At 41.8% G+C, this 17,345-nt stretch overlaps 1 protein-coding gene across 1 annotated transcript; it reads left to right on the forward strand.

Annotated features, from left to right (window-relative positions):
• Nucleotides 1-5,302: 5,302 nt before the first annotated feature.
• On the forward strand, nucleotides 5,303-17,254 carry LOC117491096 (gamma-taxilin-like). The gene is made up of 11 exons (XM_034140947.1): nucleotides 5,303-5,340; nucleotides 7,499-7,607; nucleotides 8,442-8,592; nucleotides 9,791-9,882; nucleotides 11,416-11,586; nucleotides 12,374-12,568; nucleotides 12,874-12,993; nucleotides 13,122-13,196; nucleotides 13,308-13,400; nucleotides 13,476-13,571; nucleotides 15,725-17,254. Exons 2-11 carry the CDS (start codon nucleotides 7,515-7,517, stop codon nucleotides 16,130-16,132), a joined length of 1,494 nt encoding a protein of 497 aa, XP_033996838.1. The 5' UTR covers nucleotides 5,303-5,340; nucleotides 7,499-7,514; the 3' UTR covers nucleotides 16,133-17,254.
• Nucleotides 17,255-17,345: the final 91 nt, after the last annotated feature.

The following is a 17,345-nucleotide window of genomic DNA, read 5'->3' on the forward strand; positions in this document are numbered from 1 at the left end:
CACTTTGAGAGCAACATTAAGAGATCTATGGATACATCTCTCAACACCCATATGAAACAGAACTGTAAACAGATTTACTTTTTCTTTAAGGATATTTTACAAATCACTCCCCTTTTAAACTCTATTCTTGTTTTACTGCCATATAGTATTTCATAACTGTTTTCCTTTATTCTCTTTATTTTTTTTATAACTATAATGATCATATAAACGTGTGCCGTGGAAATAATCTTTTGAATAATTTGTGACCAAACCGTTTGAGACCCACTGAGATAACTTAGACTAAAGTAAACTATCTAAACACTCAGAGAGTCCTTTAGCTCACCTGAGTCTCTCAGTCTGAGAGGAGAGGACTCTCCTCCAGCTTGTTGTGGAACAAACAGCTCCTTATGTCCGTTTATCAGCTAGCTAACCAGATGCTAACAACACGGTCCCTGCTGGCACCGGTCTCTCTCTCTCTCTCTCTCTCTCTCTCTCTCTCTCTCTCTCTCTCTCTCTCTCTCTCACACTAAATGCGCGGACGGGGTCCGGGGGCTTGCTCCCCCGGGAAGAATTGTTTTTAAATATTGAAGTTAAAAGCATCAATCTGGTGCACTTTCAGAGCAAAATTAAGAGATCTATGGCTACATCTCTCAACACCCATATGAAACAGAACTGTAAACAGATTTACTTTTTCTTTATGGATATTTTACAAATCACTCCCCTTTTAAACTGTATTCTTGTTTTACTGTCATATAGTATTTCATAACTGTTTTTCATTTATTCTCTCTGGCTGTCCATCTCATAATGTTCACATAGAAACTAGCTGTCAATAGGAATATCATTCAGAAGAATTATAATTTTCATGCAAAATCTGTCACAAAAAAGAGGTTGCACATTTAAATTCAGGTGTTGTTATGGCAACGTCAGTGGCCAAACAGCCACATTTACTGCTGCAAATACATTCAAACATGCTGTCGACACGTAAAGCAGTGGCAACTATGGCCACCATTTCAGCTGACCTTTTTCTCAGAAATACTGTCACATAACATCCATATATTTCAGTGCTAGGTTGATGCTTAGCTAAGCTAACTATGAAACACTTTAACTGACAGGACTCAGGATCAACTGTGTACTGTAAGGTAGCTTCTAGCTTCATATCAAACAGTAAGTCAACATTTTCCAGAGAGCTTTCTTTGAAATCACCAGAGGCCTGTACTACGAAGCTGGTTCAACCTAACCTGGATATGTTTGAGTTAGCCGGTTGGCCCAATCCAAACATACGCGCTCTGGCTAAACTGTAATACGACGCTGGTTATCAAGTGGATCGCTCAAGCCAGCCGTGTCCTATCTAGTTAGGTGCGCGTTCACATGAAAGGGGTGGTATTTGGAGCATTCGACCAATCTCAAACACGGACAAGCGTACTGACAGCGCAGCGTCATACTTCCTGAATGAAAAGTGAACTTTAATATTAGTCAAATATGAAGAAGTTAAAACTTTAAACATCCATGACTTAAACACTTTATCCAGGATAAAAGCCACATAGCTGCACCTGCAAGGTGAATACAGCTGGTAAAAGAAAAAGTGTTTGAATGCGTACATTAACAGGTTTATGAAATCACTGCCCCGTCCAAGACACGAGTGGATCTGACTTTAGGAGAATTTGACTCGAGTGTTTCGTCAACTTAATGTGTTGCTTAAATAATACTTCTGCATACAGTATGTGACACTGTGAGTGTTGCACGGCCAGATACGGCTCAAGAAGCTGACTCAAATAAGGAAATATATGATACATTATGATGTGATATGATATGAATGATAATGGGACACATCGACGTCTGCACTCACAGTGCCGCGGACTGTACTTAATGTTACTCTGATCCGGTTACTTATGTCGTGGCCAGATATTTAAGTAAGCTTTCTTAACGCTAATATTATAATAGTCAGATTGCTCTGAAGATGGGAGGGGATATTCTATTAATTTTCACGTTCACACAGTCAGTTGATTTTGGCCGGCCGTCTTTCCTGCAATGGCAGTTTTTCTGTATTTCCTCTATCCTGTAATATGAATTGATCGCTTTAAACTCCGCACACGGAGCTCTGATTGGTCAGCAGGCGGTGCTTTCACTGAGTTGATCTCTTAGCCTGCCACCTAACCTGCTCCGGAGCAGGTTTGCCGCTCAGCATAAGTTACCATGGAAATCTAGCCTGCTAAAAAGAGAACCAGCGTCGTAGGACCGGAAAGCCCGAGATTTCCCTGAAGTTAGCCGGCTAAGCGAAAATCCAGCTTCGTAGTACAGGCCTCTGGTAACGCTAAAAAACACAACATTTAGATTGTATGACAAAGTGTTATTTAATATATCTTGGCTAGCTATAGCTACTTGCTAACGGTTTAGCTTATCCGCGCGATTCAAAGTAACGTCAACAACGTAGCTGTAATTTATGCTTTGCTTACATGTTCGCATAACTTGGAAGTTTACTGACATTTACATACCTTGTTTACCTGGCTCAAGTCGTGGCTCTGGGGGGTGAGCCACCACTTGAGAGTTGTCGTCTTTTTTAAGAAATGTTTTTTCTTATGTCCATCTTCAAAAAACTCTGAGTCCGACTGACAGTTTATTTTAAACATTGTCACAGCTCACAGGATAAGTAGCTGTCAGCCAATAAGACAGATGTTTATTTCCATTCAACTCTCTGGTTGGTCTGGTGTCTTGCCTCTGTTGCATTCACTGAACACGGGAAATTACAATCCTGACGTCCTCTCTAGTGTCATGATGAGGCTCAGGTAAAGCACGGTTAATGTATTATATTATTGACTCAATAATATAATGCATGACTTTGAGAGTAGGCAATCTAGGCATATTAACAACATTAATGAAACATACTTATCACGGCGACGGTGTACTGGGGGCCCTTAGTGACTGCGGGGCCCTAAGCGGCCGCTTATGTCGCTTAATGGGTCGGGCCGGCTCTGTGCATGCACAACGTAAATGTTTGACAGAGCAAGTGTGCTTTTCCCATTATGTCCCATGTTATTATTTATAGCATGATATGATACTTTGGGGAGCAGCTCTTGAACTTTGCTTTGACAAATATGTGCCCTTGTCGTACGATCTGTCAAACAGCTCCTAGACTGAATAGATGTATGTAATTATACAAGTTTTAAATATCTAATCTAGTAAAGTTACACTGGGCCAATAAGTAATTGGCTCGATCAGCCTAAATAAATGCTAAACCGAAAATGACACAGCAACTATGAGACAGTATCAGCTAGGTCAAGAGAATGACACATTCATAAGAAAACACTGGCGCCCCCCTATGGCATGAGACTGGTCTACCATAAAAACATTTCAAACTTTATTTTGTTTAAAGTTTTTAAACAGTTTTCTCTTGATGCTAACAAAATAGAACAAAGTCATGAATGGTCAATATTGACCCCCCATTCCTCTATCTTAAACCATGACTATTGCATCTTATTATAATTCATATTTTCAGAATAGTTTGCCGGAAGTAGGGAGACAAGCCCGCCTCCAAAACCAGTTTGTATCACACCTAGGCCTAAATGCTACCGTGAGTTATGTTCAATATAAGACTATAACATTGTATTTTCATTTCCATTTCATACAAACAAAATACTTCACATTGTTACTGACTATGATACATTTCCATAGGTGCTTTGTTCTACCTCCAACTGGTTTGCATCTTTTTTAGTATGGTTTTAAAATGGAGTCTTGAAATGAGACTGAGTCAGATGATACATCAGAATGAATATTGAAGTCTAAGGAGTGGCGGCTGGTGGAATTTTTTCTAGGTAGGGCTGTGCCACATGCAATCTATTTCAGCAAACATCCCAGTATGACTTACAGTAATGCAAAAAAAACAGGAGTTTTCAGTGTTAATTTATCAGTCTTAAATTGTAATGCCTCCATAAACAATTTAAGCATTTGAGACTGAGGACTATGTACAAAAACTTAAAAACAATGGCATTAGCAATACTTGCATGTGTATATGATGCATATATATCATATCATATCATATATATATATATATATATATATATGGAAATATGGAAATATATATATATATATATTAGGGCTGTCAAGTTAACGCGTTAATAACGCGTTAACGCAAAAAAAAAAATTAACGCCACTAATTATTTTAACGCGATTAACGCATGTGTATTTTTTGTCCTCGGCCGCCGCCGTAGTTTCAGAGCGCATCGAGTTTAAAATACCATCTACAAGCTGATGCTGACAGCCCCACTCCTGCCGCCCGCTTGTGGCAGACCACACTTCACGCTCTTCCGGCAGGCCCGGACTGGCCATCGGGAGGACCGGGAGGGTGTGTGTATGTGTGGCGCGAGCGAAGCACACCTTACGTGTTGTTGTTAGCATCTGGTGCTAGCTAGCTGAGCTAACGGATATAAGGAGCTGTTTCAATGAAAACAGAGGAGCGACATTTCGCCGACAACTGCGCCGAGCACTTGACTTTATGCAGGTAGCCAGACAGCACACTCAGCACGGATAGTGCGCGCAACACAGCTCATACACACAGGCATATATGCCTTGAGCTGCACATAGCTCCAACAACACACACACACACACACACACAACACACACACACACACACACACACACACACACACACACACACAACACACACGAATATTTGTAATGTTCAGAGGTTGTTGTGTTTAATATTCATGAGAATATTTGTCATTGTTCAAATGATAATAAACAAACATATAAAGCATAGTTGTCCACTCATATGTTGATAAGAGTATTAAAACTTGAAAAATATCCCTCTAAGGTACATTTAGAACAGATAAAAAATGTGCGATTAATTTGCGATTAATCGCGATTAAATATTTTAATCGACTGACAGCCCTAATATATATATATGATATATGTACATAGATAGATAGTTATACATTAGATTTTTGCTTTTGGTTTTGACTTCAGCTGCATCAAGGTAGTCAGATTACTACCGGAACTAAGAGTGTACTTCCTTCAAACTAAAAGCCTAAAAGTGTATTTGCTGTGAAATTCATCAATATTATTCATAGTATTAGATGAACAAATTGGATATTTACTTCACATACCAGAGTAGCAAAAACGATTATGGTATGATTATTATAATAATCCTACATAATAACTAGCGACATTAACATCTTCTTTATTGCCTGATAAACATTGAAACAAACGTGTGTTGCCACGCATTTGATAGAGAACTGAGTACAATTGTTATACTAGATTATAATGTTTTTTGCACGAGTTCGACTAGTGCTGTAGTTTGAAAAGATTTAACCGGAAGTGTACTAGTTATCTGACAGTGTCCTGCTTCCATCCAGTGTAAAAACACAGGTAAAAACGCTCTAGCTTTTTTAGCACAGTATTTGCTTTTTTCTATATAACTTCAAAAGGTGTATATTAGCGGTCACTATCAGCCGGAAATTGTGACTTGTGTATTCTCCATCCCACATTTGATATTTGCTAAAGTAAAGTTCACTTTCAGTGTTAACCATCAGGACTAGCCACCAACTAGCTTTTAGCACAAGATTAGCATTAGCTCGGCTAACAGTAGCAAACTTGTAAGCTTACATTAGAATTGTGATGTACCCTTTCCCCGAATACCTGGTGTTAAGAGCGATTTACGCTTGACCCTCATACTTCATATGTTAACGGCAGTTTATTTCAGGTGATAAACAGTGAAAGGCTTGCTGTGCGTAGAGCTAACGAACGATAGCTAGCTATCATAACCAGGAACCGTACGCGCTGACCGATGGGACGTCACACCAGACTCCCTTTAACATCTCTCAGGTTTACGGCTGCATCGCTGATCTTATACAGCACATTGCTTTAACTCTATCAATTTAAACGCATTTATGTAGAATGGTGTATCTTTCAATTCGGCTCAGCAATTAAACTCGATTTTATCTGTATTCAAAAGTTTTTGGAGTTGGTTAACGTTATTTTACGTTACTTCCCGGGATCATCGGAACCCCCGTTAAGTATCCCTTTGTTAAATATTTGACGTTATACACTTGAGTTGACTCATCGTTAAAGTATAAGAAGGCCGTAATCCCAAAGTTGTATGTCTATTAAGTGAACAACACGTTTAGTAGCTGGTACAGCAGTCGGTCTCAGGTGCTCTGTGTGGGTCACTTTGTTCTGATGTCAAACGACCCGTTGTGTATCGTATCTGTTCAGCTTACAGTCCATTATACCTGTGGCGTTCACTAATATCACTGCTTATCAGATATGTTGGGGTTTGACAGGCTCGTGAAGTTTAACATTGTTCATTTTATCAGTTTACACAGTGCACACCAACACACGACAAAGTGAATTAGCTACATTGACTGTGTTTTGTGTCCTCGAGGTTATGTAGTTTATTATTTCATGTCTAGAGATAATCACCTGTTCTGAGCCTTTAATGTGACAGTTTGTGCGACGCTGCTTAGCTAAAGCTAAGCTAACGTGAACAGTAAACGTTGTATTGTGTAGGCATGAGATGACTCAGTCGGCGTGGTAGTAGGGGGCATCTGCATCATTTATATTATGTGTGGTTGGGAAGACCCGCTTATACCTTACAATCAAAGGGTAATTCACATTACTGCCATGAAATGTAACAGGCTGAGGGATGGCCGGGTGACAGAGGCAGCCTGCTCCACACACACGTGGTTGACATTTGGCTGTCTGGTCTTATTGCATCGCTAAACTAAATGTCCACTGTTGCATGGAACCAGCCACACTACAAAAGCTAAGTCCAGTTTCAGAGAGGATGTACTTTTGACATTGTATCGCTGTCATGTGCTGTTTCCCTACCCCTGATGCTGTACGCCTGTAGAACATCAGCTCAGATTTGATCCCATGTAGCCATGTAGCTTAGTCTGGGACAGTTAGTCTGTCCATTGTCCCTGTCAACAAACTGGGTAATACAATTAATAACAACACTGCGTTGTCTGTATTGGGAAAGTACTCAAGATGATCAGATTCAGCTGCGAGAATGCTGTTATTAAGTTTTCAATGTAACATTCTGGTAATATTAACAATTAAAATAAATACATAGTTCATCATTGTCTGTGGTTAAACCCTAGCAATCGAGTCATGTGCCTTTTCTGTGATGTTTAGCCTTCACACTCAGTAACAGTTGGACAGTGTCAGTGTGGCGGTATGGAGATATGGCTGTACAAATAGACCACACACACACCGAGTGTATTCAAAGATAGAAGTTGTTCATCTCTTCTTCTACAAAATATAATATACATAACAAACGTAATATTTTGTTAATTTTGTATTTATATTATTATCAATTATATTGTATACTTTGTCTTGTATTTGATGCTTTGGCAACACTTACCTGAAACTACCATAAAGCCCCTTTTGAATTGAGTAATGGAAGGAGATTTTTGAGTAAATTAAAATGAAATGAGCCAGCCCTAATCCTCACCCACCTGATTTATGGCCATACTGTAATGAAATTCATATTTTCAAACAATTTTGCTTTACCTTAAATGTCTAGCTTGTCATCAGGACTAATGGAGGCAACGGGAGTTTGTGAGCTCGATGTTGCGACCAGAAGAATAGTGGGGGGCAGCGACTCTCCCCCCGACCTGGACAGCCCATGTCAGGTAAGCACTATTACCCTCTGCTTTATGAGAGGTCTTCTTCTCTCTTGATGATATTGTCAAGTAACAGTTTTGTTTGAAATATCCTGTAAATTGCACTGGATTAGATACAACTGTTTCTCTAAAAATAGCGTGTCATTTTTTAGCACCGTTGCTCTTTCAATACATGGGTTTGGCTATTAACTCCAAAACCATCCTTTTTTACAAATCTTTTTTTCTCTTCATCAAAAACCTACAGTAAAGTATTTAAACATTTAAAATACAAATTTGTAATCATTTAAAAAAAAAGAAAAAATCAGATATATCAATACTTGTCAATACTCCATTCAACCAACAGAATGTTACTGAGGAGGTGATTGGTCGTCCACCAATATTTAGGTCGGTGGTTTGATCCCCAGCCCCTTCAGGCGACATGTCGATTAATCCTTGATCGAGATACTTAATGCCACATTGCTCAGAGGGCAGGGAATGTGTGTGAATGTGAGTCTCTCTGAGGAGGTGCACCTTGTTTGGCAGCCCCTGCCTTTGTATAACTGTGTGAATGCTGACCTGTATATGTAAAACTGCTTTGAGGGGTAGCAAAGCCTTGAAAGTGCAGCCTATTACCAGATAGAGGTGACAAAAGTCATCTGTTGAAACCTCAGACCTCATTGGAAACTTAAGGGTGAAAGAATTAAGCACAGTTGTGTAATGAGCAACATTCCCCCCCTGAGCAGCAGGTGCTTTGAGGCAGCATTAAGCAAGGCACTGAACCCCGGCTTCTTTCCAGTAAAGCTGCCTGGTGGAAGAGCTATATATTGCTGCTTCGTGATCATTTGTGTGTGTGTGTGTGATCAGGAGGAGGTGGCGGCAGCGTTTGGTTTGGGCCTGTGCTGTGCTGAGGAGGAGAGGGGGGAGACTCCAGGCAGAGAGGACAGCCCCAGCGACCTGGGAGAGACGGAGCTGGACCCCGGGGGAGACCTGAAGAGCAGGGAGGACAAGGCGTTTGGTAGGAACACTGCAGTGTGTCGGACACTTTGAGAAATGCACCTTGATTCACACATGTGATGGCAAGTAGATTATAGAGAGTGGACTTTATGTCTTAGTATAAAAGTATATATATATGATTTTTTTATTTCTTTCTTTAAATATATAAAATTCACATCCAACATACTAAATCAGACCCACAATACTCACTGGAATTAATGTATCACTTAATAATACAAAGCTTAGTTAAATACTCATTTCTGATTGGTAAATGTGGACTTTCAGAAGTCTGCTCTTCATCAAAAGCAGACTGTTACTGAGGAAGCTCTAAGCAAAGGGACCAAGTGCAGTCATATCAATCCACAGAAAGAAGTCCAGTCAATTTAACCAAACGCTTATAGTTTTCCTCCAAACTAAATTAATTCATTTGAATATTCATCTCTATATTTGTGGACGGCATAATCTTTGCATTCATGAGGGCTAAAGTGTCCCCAGTAAAGAAGAGAGAAGAAGACGACAGACTAAAGGCTGTGGCAAAGACAGAAAAGAACATGTGAACAGACTTGGACAGTCGCCGCAGTTTCAGCCGTTGCTCTACAGTCGAAAGGACCTTTATTTCCAAGCGTAAGCAAAACAATCATTTGTATTGCTTACGCTTGGTTATTTGTATTGTGGACATGGACATGTTGTTGGTTTATATAGTTGTCTAGTAAACTGGATGAAACTCAGTGGGCTGGTCATTAATGGGAAGAGAACCCCTTCGGGCCGATTGAAACCCCCCCCCCCCCCCCTTGGCGTTGGGATCCTAGTCCCCCCGTCAGGGTTACTGCGCATTAGTGACCGGCTCGCTGCATTATCCCTTACACAGCCATTACTTTAACACTCAGACAATATATCTACAATACAAGAATATACTACTATATTATTAAAATATTTGTAGAAAGTTTGGAGGAAAACATATTGCTGCAGTCTTTACATAAACTATTATTATTATATGTATTCATCATATGAAACCTATTCTCTATTTATTGCTGATTTAGTAGTTGTCTTACAGCATCCAGAAATGTAAGCGGGCATTCGGACAGTGTCCAGACCTTTTCACTCTTTGATGTTGTAGCGTTATGCTTATATTGTGATGGAATGACATGTCTCCAGGGCTGCGCAGGCTAAACCTCCGGTTCAGTCAGCTTGTGTGATTCTGTTTGTGGTTTGCGTTGCAGGGAAGGAGGTTGTTCTTCTGATGCAGGCCCTGAATTCCCTCGCCACTCCTGAGGAGAAACTAGCTGCTTTGTGCAAGAAGTATGCAGACCTGGTGAGCTGAAGATGTGCATTTGAACAATTAGAATTAAATTCTAAATAGGGATATCTAATATTCCAACAAGCTCAGGTTCTTTAGAGAACGAGGGCATCATTGTCCTGTACTAAGAATGAAAGACCGCTGTGCAGCTTTTAAATTGACATATTTCTCTGGTGATAAAGTTTTGTTGAAGTTCACTAGCCTTCTTTGTTTACCACTAATGAGACACAACGGTTAAACAATGAAATAGTTCAGTGTATTTATTTCCTTAGTACATAACAATTCTTTCATCAAGAAGGTTTTTTTTAGGGGTTTAAATGAGCTTTTTGGGTTTCTACTAGAAAATATTTAAAAGAAAAACACCAAAAAGATAATGTTGGTACTGTGTGTATTTATTAGGGCTGTCAAGTTAACGCGTTAATAACGCGTTAACGCAAAAAAAAATTAACGCCACTAATTATTTTAACGCGATTAACGCATGTGTATTTTTTGTCCTCGGCCGCCGTAGTTTCAGAGCGCATCGAGTTTAAAATACCATCTACAAGCTGATGCTGACAGCCCCGCTCCTGCTGCCCGCTTTTGGCAGACCACACTTCCACGCTCACCGGCAGGCCCGGACTGGCCATCGGGAGGACCGGGAGGGAGTGTGTATGTGTGGCGCGAGCGAAGCACACCTTACGTGTTGTTGTTAGCATCTGGTGCTAGCTAGCTGAGCTACAGAGCAATGAAAACAGAGGAGCGACATTTCGCCGACAACTGCGCCGAGCACTTGACTTTATGCAGGTAGCCAGACAGCACACTCAGCACGGATAGTGCACGCAACACAGCTCATACACACAGGCATATATGCCTTGAGCTGCACATAGCTCCAACACACACACACACACACACACACACACACACACACACACACACACACACACACACACACACACACACACACACACACACACACACACACACACACACACACACACACAGTATTGTATTATTGTATTAGAGAGGTTTCCAGGTTGAATTGAGGAGAATATTTGTAATGTTCAGAGGTTGTTGTGTTTAATATTCATGAGAATATTTGTCATTGTTCAAATGATAATAAACAAACATATAAAGCATAGTTGTCCACTCATATGTTGATAAGAGTATTAAAAACTTGAAAAATATCCCTCTAAGGTACATTTAGAACAGATAAAAAATGTGCGATTAATTTGTGATTAATCGCGATTAAATATGGACAATCATGCGATTAAATATTTTAATCGACTGACAGCCCTAGTATTTATGTGTTCACCTCAGTCTGGGGAAGCCCGTTGTGCTCTTATTATTTGCAGAGCAATTCCCTGCTCTTTAGCAAAGGTAGTTTCATTCTTTTCTAATCGGCCTGACATAGGAAGGTGGGCAAATGTGAATTGCTTGATGATGAACTGACTGGGGGTTGTATTTCACCTTTGATGGGTTGGTAGGTACTCCTGATAACCACATGTATAAGCACAGAATATGAGAGTTTTTTTATAATGATGCAATCCTTTTGATGTTTCCTGTGTTCAGTTGGAGGAGAGCCGCTGCCAGCAGAAGCGTCTTAAAGCCGTGCAGAAGAAACAGTCTCAGATAGTGAAGGAGAAGATCCACCTGCAGGGGGAGCACAGCAAGGCCATCCTGGCCCGCAGCAAGCTGGAGAGCCTCTGCAGGGAGCTGCAGAGACACAACAAGACCCTGAAGGTAGCCTGCTGCACCGACTCATCTGCCGCCATCTTCTGTCTACACTGCGCTCCAATAGGCTAGCATAGTGATGCGGTTCATTGAAGTAGTGAAGGAGAATTCAACAGGACTTTGGAAAAGACAACCAAAGTGCTGGGCAGATCCGACTGTACTGACACTGGGGGATGTAGTTATGAAGGTCTCGCAGATGGTACTGATGTTGAAACTACAATATATTCATAAATGGACTACTGAAAGCACATTTGGATACTTTGTCCCGTGTGTTCTTATCGCCGTGTCTCATGCAGGCCTTAAAAACATGGACAGCAATAAATATATATTATTACATTAGGTTAAAGGTTGGAATTTAGGTTCCAAGTTATGCAATACATCTACTACTGTTCATATCAGTACCATTCAAACATGGTAAATAAAACAAATAGCTTCAGGAACCCCACCCAACTCAGTAAACGCTGTCATCATTTTACAGTTATTATCGTAACGTTCATTGTTCACCTCTTGCTTAAAGGTAGAGAATAACCATTTCTAAAAAAGATTTGCCTAATAACTCATAGCCTTTAAATGTCAGGAAGGTGAAGATGTGTTTATCCAGGCTGCAGCCAAACGGAGTTTACTGCTCACATGCAGGATGAAGCACTGCAGGAATGTGGTGTTTGTTTAATGGTATGGATGATCCTTGAATGTTGGTGCTCAAAGTGGCTTTACAGAGATAGTGAAAAGAAAAGATATCTCATCCGAATCAGAATACCATGTCCCTTCTCTCTCTGTCCCCTCCTGTCCCCTGCAGGACGAGAACGCCCAGCGGTCCAGGGAGTATGAGGAGCAGAGGAAGGAGGCCATGCTGCACTTCCAGATGACGCTGAGCGACATCGAGGTGCAGATGGAGCAGCACAGCTCCCACAACACCAAGCTGAGGCAGGAGAACATGGATTTGGCTGAGAAGCTGAAAAAGCTCATCGAGCAGTATGAGCTCAGAGAAGAGGTACGAGTGCTACTCCTGCTGCCTCTAAAACAGCTCAGTCCCTATGTGTGAGCCTCTTCTCACTTTGACTTGGTTTGCATGTGGAATTGAATTCAAAGCAGAAATTCAAATATGCTTAAACATGTCGGCCATTACACTAACCCACAGGGCAAGAAGACAATGCAATGCTGGCAAAAATAGAAACAAAAGTAAATCAGGAGCACATATTCTTAAGAGTTAGGGCTGGGGTTTGTGTATCTGTATAAAATGTAGCTAAAAGATTAAAAAAAACACTGGTTACATTTTGAATAATTCCCCCCCGACAGCACATAGACAAGGTGTTCAAGCACAAGGAGCTGCAGCAGCAGCTGATGGACGCCAAGCTGCAGAGAATCACCGAGATGATGAGAGAGGTGGAGGACAAGCAGCAGAGGGAGAGAGACTTTGTGAGTTCTTCTGTTTCTCTTCTCTTTCTGAGGCTGCACCCTTCATAGCAAATAAATAGCAGGTAGCTTCAATCACTGGTGTCACAAAGTATTTAGGATCATGAACTGACTGTGCTGTGATGCTTCAGCTGCTGCAAGACGCCACAGAGTCCAGACGCAAGTGTGAGCTGATGAAGGAGCAGGAAACACAGCTCAAACAACAGGTACACACACACACACACACACACACCACGTACAGGGGGAATATCCTGCCGTGGCCTGGTGTGAACCCAGCTCAAAGTCTGACATGTGTCCTTTCTGCTCTCCTCTCTTAGCTCTCCCTGTACATGGACAAGTTTGAGGAGTTTCAGAGCACTCTGGCTAAAAGCAACGAAGTCTTCACCACCTTCAGACAAGAGATGGAGAAGGTGACACACTTCCTGTTGGCTAGAGTTTGGGTCCCGCTGCTTTCACAGCTGTTAACTGTATGGCTTTCTCTCCAGATGACCAAGAAGATCAAGAAACTGGAGAAGGAGACGACACAGTGGAGGACCAAATGGGAGAGCAACAACCAGGCTCTGCTGCAGATGGCTGAGGAGGTGACTCATCACGCTCTCTGATTTGGGTTGAGTGGGAGTAGTAAGGACAACGAAAAGATACAAATGATTGGAAAATCTCTCAGGCTGTGTGAGAGTGAGATTAGAGGCTGCAGATCAGTCACATCTCTGAGTTAGGGACAGAACCAGGGTCAGGACAGGGTTAGCCTAGCCTAGCATAAAGCAGCAGGGGGAACCGGCTAGCCTGGCTCTGTCCAAACAAGTGTTACAACACTTCTCAAGCTCACTGATTATCATGTTCTATCCAATACGTCTAATCTTTTACACACACACATGAAAGATGATTGTATTAGGGAGAGTGATGTGCTAGAACACACACACATCTTCTTAGCCAACGGTCAAAAAGAGAGCCAACAAGAATATTTCTAAATTCTTCTTCAAATACAGAAATTACTCTTTTTTTTTTTTTTTTTTTTTCTTTTTTTTTTTCAATGAGTCCAGAATCATTGCTTTTAATTAAACTCATTTATTGGGTTCAGTCATATTCTCCCTTTTTCTCTAGAGAAGGGAATTGTGTGTATAATGGAAATATGAACCTTTCTCGATGTCCTCTTTTCCAAATTAAAATAAAATAAACTATCTGAACACGTGAGGCTCCACCTGCTAGCTTCTACTCCTCTAACGCAGGGGTTCCCAACCTTTATTGTGCCAAGGACCGGCAGATACATTAAAAAAAAATCGCGGACCGGTTGTCAATTTTAACTGATTTTAATATTTACTCACCAGCAGCAGGTAGCAACAGAGGCTACTTGTATGTAACAGCCTGAACAAATACTAGAACAATATGCATCCAAAACATATTAACAAAGTTTAAAAAAGAACCGGTGTTGTTTTTTGGTTTTTCGGAAAACCAAAAAACCAACGTTATTCAGTTTTTAAACCAACACAGATAAATCAACGTTTTGGTTTTGTTTATATGATTTACGGATAATCCAGTGAATGCTGGGAAAACGAGGAGAAGCCGCATTATGAACACTGGCATTTGTTTTCAGAAGATATTATGATAGTGTCGTTCGTTCCGGTGCACTCCGACAGCATTTAGCACTACATCGAGATTAAGATTAAACTAATTTATTTTGGGAACAGCCGCATATATGGAGTTAGCCATATGTGTGTAAATTACTGTTCATAAACATTTGGAAACAAATGCCGGTGTCGGACAGACACAAACACACCGAACACAGAGCTGAGCAGAGCACATACACACACACATCATGCGCCTTGGTGACTGACTGGACATCTCCTTCATAAAACTAATAAAAGGGGGAGTAATCGGGCAGTTCGATGTGTGTCGAGGTGTGTGTAGAGATGTGTGTAGAGGTGTGTGTGGTTAACACGTAGCAGCCTGCAGTCACTCTTAAGCTGTTCTGATGAAGTTAAACACAGCGAAGGCGGTGCGTAAAAAGGCACAGCTCTTTACCCGCTGGTGCTGCACTTCTCAGAGGCGGAGTATACGTCCCGCTGCCTCCTGATGCTGCAGCCATTTCATGAAGTGAAGGAGGTTTTCCTTCTATAAAACAGCTGCGGGCAGCAGATACCGTGAGAGTCCCGGACATGAATTCATAGATCAAGGCAGACTGGTTTACTCTCCTGTTTTGCCAATCCGGTGCTTAAACAAATAGCTCCTCTAGTCCGAGTTTGAAATATATCTCAAATAATGTATGCACCACCATTTCCCCACATAAACATAACAGTCTGCAATCAAACGGTTGTCTCCTGTGCGCTTCTCTTCCTACTTGGCGCACCGGTAACATTCTCGTGCGCACAAGAGGCTGAGACCTTAGGCTGAGCCGCCGAATCCCTCGGAACATCATAAAAGCCATTTTCAACGGTTTTCTGGTGAAAGATTAACTATAGCTACTGGATGAAATAATATGACTGGTATAGGTGCGAAAATTAAACACTTTTTGAAAAAATATTATGATAAAATATTTTTATATATTTATAATTCTGCAAATATTACGATAAACTCACAGCTATTTCGCGGCCCGGCAGTAACACCTCCGCGGACCGGTACCGGGTTGGGAACCCCTGCTCTAGATAGAGAGCTGTGACACCGCCTCACACTAAGCTTCCCTCACGTGTTGAAGCTGCTGTTTGATGCCCTGTGTGAGGAACATGCTGTTGTGTTGTAGAAAACTCTGCGTGACGGACACTTCAAAGCGCTGCAGGGGAAGCTGGAGCTGCTGGAGCGGCTGTGCAGAGCGCTGCAGAAGGAGAGGAACGACCTGAACAACCAGCTGAGCCTCCTGCAGGAGACCCCCGAGACCACGGACACCACGCAGACCCCCGAGACTACGGAGACCACGGAGACCACACAGGCCACACAGGCCCCCGAGACCACACAGGCCCCCGAAGCCCTGCCACGGGAGCCCTTCGTCAGTAAGGAGGCTGAGGCACAGGGAGAGGGGCTGGAGACAGAGGGCATCCACGAGGCTCCCAGATCTCCTGAACTGGACCCCACACTGGCTGCTACTCACACAACCACTGCTGCTACTCCACCCAGCAGCCAGCCTGCACAGCCCCCCTCCCCCCAGGACTGACCCGCCTTTAGGCCTGTGTGTAGGTGAGGGGGGGTGGGCCTGTAAAGCAAATTCATGGGGTTAGATTTATTTTTCTTTATTTTATTTGTATTCTAGACTAGCCCCTCCTGGTTTCCCCATATATATTTAGTTGGCTAGTTAAATGATTGTAAAACAAAGGTATTGTCTTAAGGGAAGATGTAGGCTACCATGGGGGATGTGGGGAACTCAAATGAATGATACAGAAGAAGACACATATGTTGTTGTTGGTGTGATGCCCACTGAAGAAACAACTAAAGCAATATAAAGAGATTTCTTTGGAACAAACTCATTTGATTTCCATATGGTCAGCTCAGCAGGCTGTACAGAAAAGAGCCATCATATGTCCTCTGGCAGGTCCAATACAGTTGATCATGTGGAAGATCACGTTTGATCCCCTACCAAGGCAATACATCACAATGCAGCTCTGTGCTGCAACAGGTCCACAACCTTCAGTACACTTATCTGATAACCCTCTTACCTGCTTCATCTCCATTTACATTGGACATTTTATAGAATGATCTAGGAATGTGGCCATTGTTTCCTCTTCATGATATCATACACCTCCAGTTGAATGTGTGGTTTCCTAACCATCACTTTATACAGTGTCTCCTTTTGGAGTTGTAGAGTCAGTGAGAATCAGGTTTTTGCTCCTCACCATAATCTTCCTTAAACAAGAACAAAGGCATAATTGGGTAGCCCATGTGTCACCGTGTAGTTTGCGCTGAGATGTTGCCTTGCAGTCCCATTGATTATTATCTGACCCCCCCCACCCCTACTTCCCCCCCCATTGTGTGTATTTAAAAACCAAGGTGGTTTGTGTAATTAGTGTTAGGGTTTAGGATGGCTGTAGTCTGAGGGAAGACTTTTCAGTCCAATTGAATCATTTGCTCTTGCTTTGGCGTTGCCGCAGACTGACTCGGGTAATGTCAGAATCTACCTCTGCAGGTGAGGCTGAAGGGGAGGACGAGTCACCACAACTTGAGAGCTCTATTTCTGTTGGGGGAGAAAGAGATTTGCCCACACCCACTCTTTGATTGTACAATGTTCTTAAAGTCCGGTCTTGATTTTCAATAAACATTTTGTAGAATTTGCAAAAACGTTGGATTTATTTCCTGAATAATTATTTCCTGGATGTAAGAGTTAGGTACATGGGAGTTTCCATATGCATTTACCGCCATGCTAAAGGTTTCAT

The sequence above is a fragment of the Trematomus bernacchii genome, unplaced genomic scaffold (assembly GCF_902827165.1).
Source record: "Trematomus bernacchii unplaced genomic scaffold, fTreBer1.1, whole genome shotgun sequence".
Lineage (NCBI taxonomy): Eukaryota > Metazoa > Chordata > Actinopteri > Perciformes > Nototheniidae > Trematomus > Trematomus bernacchii.